Raw genomic sequence first — 5,434 nt, 5'->3', positions numbered from 1 at the left:
TCACTGAAACACCCAGATGAGGGTGCAATTCATGTAACTGAGTAAAGATTTCGTGTTTTCTTGACAACAGGAACGCGATAGATACCCTCTTTTGAAGCCAAAGAAAGAAAAAAAGCCGGTTAAAACTGCGTACTCTCAGTTTGATATGGTGGCAGCCTCCAGGAGAGGCTGATCCCTAATTAATGCTTCCCAGTCGACTTCTCTCAAAAGTTTGAACCTTTCATCTAACGTCACAAAACCGGCTTGAGGAGCGATAATACCAGACTTTCCAGCTTTGTGCAGTAAAAGCACGCTAGTCCCCATATCCGGGCCATGCAACTTTCCTGTTAACAGCACTCGGAGAGGCATGAACAGTGATTTCCCCTGAGATTAGGATATCAAATGAACAAAACTTTCAGTTCATTTTCCAGTAACGAAGGAATGTTTGATAAAGGTCAAAAAAAAAAAAAAAAAAAAAAAGTGAACAAAAATAAGCCCACCTTGCGCTTTAGTGATTTGCCAAAGCTCTTAACCCACTTTTGCCAACCAGCATGGCCTTCTTCAAGGGCACCAATGAGTTCGCCGCTGTCATAAGCAGCAATGAAACTTGCAGCAAACTCAGAAAGTTTGTCTTCTAAGACTGGTTTGGCTTCAACACTGCAGCCAGGAGAGACAAAATCATGGTTAACAACATACAGTATTCTGTTAACATCAACAGCCAACAACCATCCCCGGCTTCAAACACAAATTACAAGTCACGAGTAAACCAAATATGATGAACAGCAAGCCATTATAATAGAATTAGAAGTTGCATAACCTAATTGCAACCTTGGATTTAGGGATAATCTACCTTTCTGTTGAAACAAATCCATAGAATATCCCATCTGAGTGAGACCACAATCTTATACAAGATATGATATGGCTTAGCCCAACCAGATTACAAAGGGCCACGTCAACTATTGATCATAAACCCAAAAGCAGACTTTTACGATACTCAGCTGTTGCTTGCATGCCGTTGTTTCAGATAGAGCACTCAAAGTCATTTTCACCCAGTTCAAGAGAGAATCCCGAAAACTACCCAATGCACTCAATAGGGAAATTAATAGTTATCCAAAAAGTGAGGAAAAGAATAAAGTTGAGAAGTGGGCAAGTATTTTTCCAATATTATATTAGACAAAACTATATCAACCTCTCTCAAATGCTTATGAAACTCTCACAGTGCCAATTCAAAAGTTCATTTTCCTCCCAATAAACAGAATGATAAAAACATATAACCAGAGTTCAAGTGCAATTCAAAATCACCTGGATAAAGTGTCATGAAAAGGATAAGACAACAAGTTTGAGAGGGCTTTATCTGAATCTGGTGTTAAATCGATCCCATCCTTGAGTAGCTCTACTGCCTCCTGCAAAATTACAAAGTGCACACATGCTTCACTTTTCATGAATATAAAATATCACAAGAGAAATCACATTGAAGTTACAAGAGAAGTGGTCAACGCTTTTTCATTTACAGAGAATTTCAACAATAGAAAATCATCGGAAAGTAAAGAACCTCCCCTGGAAGCATATGCATCTGCTCTTTGTAACAGAACTATCTAAATACAGCAGACCTATTCTAAAAGATTGTAAACCACAAACAATCCTGTTTGAAAGAGAGGTATCATCTACAGCAATGTTGAAGAATCAAAAACTTAAAAACGAAAAATTAACAGAAATTGAAAATGATGAGTAAACGAGTCTTACTTCAATAAATGAGCCCTCTGCTTCTGTAAGGATGCCAGTGCTTTTCCACTGCTCACCAATAAGCTTTGTCAACTGCTCCGATGGAAGTGCTCTTAAGTGTTGACCATTCATCCACCTTTAGTTTGTAAGAATATGGAAAGAAAATATAAACAGGAAATGTCAATGCCTCAGTAATGCCATTAATTCAAGAATTCTTCAAGCAGCCTAAATTCTCAAAGACACGATCCACATTAAATCATGAAAATCTAAATCTACGGAAAATATGCAACTGTAAAATGTTCATTCAATCTGCTTCTCCAGGGAGGGGAATGCTAGGTAGAAGCAATAATTAGCAACCATTCTAGGCATATAATACTATACTAGATTAAAAGTCAAAATTACCTTAATTTGGTAGAGTCGAAAATGGCACCACTTTTGTTGACGCGACCAATTGAAAATTTCTCAACTATGAATGCATGAAATAGAGTACGAAATTAGTCAAACATGACACTTGGATATTTAAATAGCACGCATAAGCTGAGCAGCTTAAGATGATAGGGAGCAAGAGAATGAAAAAAGTTTCACTAACCAAGTTGCTCAAGGGTGAAGAATTCATTTTCAGTGCCGTCACCCCAACCTAACAGTGCCAAGTAGTTCACCATTGCCTGGGGTAGATAGCCCATCTCCCTGTACTGTTATGCTCTAGTTATTAGATATCAAGAATATTGAATCATTAAATATTGATAAAGGAACTCTTAAATCAAGGAAATCAGAACCGAGAAAGGTGGGGCTGGACCTCTAAGAAACAGTGTAAGAAACATCCCGTAGCCCAACATATTTATCAAGTAATAATAACTAATAAGCATATATATAGATAACCACCTGGCCCACTGAAGTAGCGCCATGCCTCTTTGACAGTTTACTCCGATCAGGTGCAAGAATTAAGGAAACATGTGCAAAGTCAGGCATTTGGAATCCTAGAGCCTGTGTTACAATGGTATTTAGAAAACAAAATCAGCTTCACTGTAATGGTTGAAAGATATTAGAAACCCTAGCAGTAATAAAAATCAGGGCACAAGTTTGCAAAATTACCTTATATATTAATGCTTGCCTTAGGGTATTTGGTAAATGCTCCTCTGCTCTGAATGCAAGTTTTGACAGATCAAAAACATTAACAAACAGATGAACAAAAAATCAACAAACAAAAATCCAAAAAACAATAGTGAACTAGCAGGCTGGCAAATAGCACATTCTAATCCATTTTAATAGACTGTTCTTATTACCTAATAACATGTGAGATGGCCATAGTAGCATCATCGACTGTGACACAAAAATTGTACACTGGTTGACCATTGCTTCTCATAATTACAAAATCTCCAAGAGTATTCAAGTTCCAACTGACCTTCATGACAACATATAAAATATTACCATCCTTCCTATAAATGTAATTTAAATAATAAATTAATGGTAATTGAAGCTAATTAAAATTGCTTAGGAGTTCCTTCCTTTGATAGTGAGCAACACACTTTACCATACTAGGAGTTCCTAAGCGTCCCCAACACAACAACAATAGAAAGATGAACCTACCTCGCCTCGAATAAGGTCATTGATTTTTAAACTTCCTTCCTTTGGCACACGAAACCGATATGTGTAACTAGTTCCTCTTTCCAGCTCTTCTTGTACTTCTTTGTCTGTTGCATTGGCCCACTTCCCAGTGTATACTGGTGGCAGTTGTTTTAGTTTTGCAATCTCCTTCATTTTTTCTAGTTCCTGGAGAGAATGAACAAATACAGAATGAACAATAAATGATTCATGACGCCAAAACACCTCGAAAAATATGTGAAGCAATTTTTATTGAAGTTCTGTTTCAGAAAAAGCCATTAAGGTTTCAAATTTACATTAACAAAAATCTGCCACTCGTTTAGCCAACAACAAGACATACAGAACCAAAAGTAATAAATTAAAAGGACAAGCAAAGACAAGTAATAAAGGCATTCATAGTCTTCTAAAGTTTCCATTTATAAATCTGGTACAGGCATAATTTTATTTCTAGGCAGTTTCCAATCATATAATTTGGCACGTAAAGACACATTTCAAGACTCAAATATTGAAGAGAATTACCTCACTAGAGCAAAAGCAGCGATAGACATGATCAGATTCTAAGAGCTTCTCAGCATATTGCTTGTACAACGAATTTCTTTCTGATTGTCTGTACGGACCATAGTCTCCATCAACACCGGGTCCTACAAGGTTCACCATAAATGAAATGACCAAGTTGGACACTATCCAAGATAAACCCAATTGAGAAAAGTACTTCTCCTACCATCTCAAACTAAGCCATTACAAGTTACAACTAAGTCACTGAGCATAAGTCACAATTCAAGTAATATCCAAATTCTTCAGAGTACATAGTCATAATTCAAGTAATATCCAAATTCATACACATACAGAGGAAGAAAAAACCGCGTTCGGATCGGAAATTTAGGCATTTAAGAAGTGGAGAAGAAGTAAACAATTTAAAAAGTAGTACCTTCATCCCAATCAAGGCCAAGCCAAGAGAGATCATTTAACACAGCCTCCTCAGACTCCTTAGTAGACCTCTCCAAATCAGTGTCTTCAATTCTCAAAACAAACTTCCCTCCATTGGACCTGACCCAACACAACACAGATGTTCATAAACCAACAATGCTCAATCAAATAAGCAAAACCCCGTTTCGGGCTCGAAACCTGAAACCGAACGAAAAACAAAACGAGGAAGGAACCTGGCAAACAGATAATTGAAGAGCGCAGTTCTAGCTCCACCGACGTGGAGATTCCCGGTGGGAGAGGGAGCGAAGCGAACGCGTACTGGATGTTGGGTCGACGCAGCAGAGACTGAGAAACTCTTTCTCCTTCCATGGAAGACTGAGACTTTGCTGGGGGATTGGGGGAAAAATGGAGGAAAAACATCTGGGAAAACTCTAACCTTCATTCGAATCTTGGGCATTGCAACCAAAGTTGCCATTTTTGGGTTTTGGGTTTTGGATGCCGAGGATCGAGTTTTTAGTCGCAATTTTGACGTTTGAGAAAAGACCTTTTGCTCAGGAGACTCGGAATGACCAAATTATATTGAGTAAATAGTAGCAATACTCACTTCCTTTGTTTCTTAACTAAAAATTTATTACTATTGGTCTCTCAACTCATCAAAATATGTAGGTATAGTCATTTTCGTCAACTTTGTCAGAATTTGGTCGAAAGAAGTTATGTTGGAAAGACCATTGCTACAATTAGGGTCCCTCAACTTATCAAAACATGTAGCTATAGTCTTTTTCATCAATTTCGTTAGAATTTGTCAAAATGAGTAATATTGGAATGACCATTGCTACAATTAGGTAAGTTGAGGGACCATTGCTCCAATTGGGTAAAATTGATAGACCATTTCTCCAGTTGGATTAAAGTTAAGGGACCAATGATAATGAATTTTTAGTTGAAGGACCATAAATGCACGTTTTGATAAGTTAAGAGACCAATGATAATGAATTTTTAGTTGAGGAACCATTGCTCCAATTGAGTTAAAGTTAAGAAATCAATGCTACAATTTACTCAATTATACATGTAGAACCGGGCTCATACATAAGTTTATCTCCTCTATGAGAGTTTCTTTTTCTCTGCTGTGAGAGTGCTTCTGTGAGACCTTCTTCCAGACTCTTCGGTGGCACCGGCCCTAGCTTCGGCTGGGGTCAGGTGCTGCGTC

The 5,434-nt window shown here is 37.7% G+C and overlaps 1 protein-coding gene across 1 annotated transcript; it reads right to left on the bottom strand.

Annotated features, from left to right (window-relative positions):
- LOC103444548 (glutamate--tRNA ligase, chloroplastic/mitochondrial) lies at positions 1-4,819 on the bottom strand. Its single transcript, XM_008383496.4, has 13 exons — positions 4,464-4,819; positions 4,232-4,350; positions 3,823-3,944; positions 3,289-3,471; positions 2,985-3,103; positions 2,794-2,842; positions 2,584-2,685; positions 2,291-2,393; positions 2,104-2,167; positions 1,723-1,837; positions 1,282-1,382; positions 480-636; positions 1-363 (listed from the first exon to the last, which is right to left on the bottom strand). Exons 1-13 carry the CDS (start codon positions 4,703-4,705, stop codon positions 136-138), a joined length of 1,704 nt encoding a protein of 567 aa, XP_008381718.3. The 5' UTR covers positions 4,706-4,819; the 3' UTR covers positions 1-135.
- Positions 4,820-5,434: the final 615 nt, after the last annotated feature.

This window comes from Malus domestica, chromosome 10 (genome assembly GCF_042453785.1).
Source record: "Malus domestica chromosome 10, GDT2T_hap1".
Classification (NCBI taxonomy): domain Eukaryota; kingdom Viridiplantae; phylum Streptophyta; class Magnoliopsida; order Rosales; family Rosaceae; genus Malus; species Malus domestica.
This window is presented reverse-complemented; position numbering and strand designations above follow the sequence as displayed.

What these genes read in the sequence shown, in the direction of transcription:
- LOC103444548 (XM_008383496.4), bottom strand. Translation starts at nt 4,705, where the DNA reads ATGGCAACTTTGGTTGCAATGCCCAAGATTCGAATGAAGGTTAGAGTT. An exon ending in TTTCATGACACTTTATCCAG is followed by an intron (nt 637 to 1,281) that starts GTGATTTTGAAT and finishes TCCTGGCTGCAG; the next exon opens with TGTTGAAGCCAAACCAGTCT. An exon ending in GCAAATCACTAAAGCGCAAG is followed by an intron (nt 364 to 479) that starts GTGGGCTTATTT and finishes TCCTAATCTCAG; the next exon opens with GGGAAATCACTGTTCATGCC.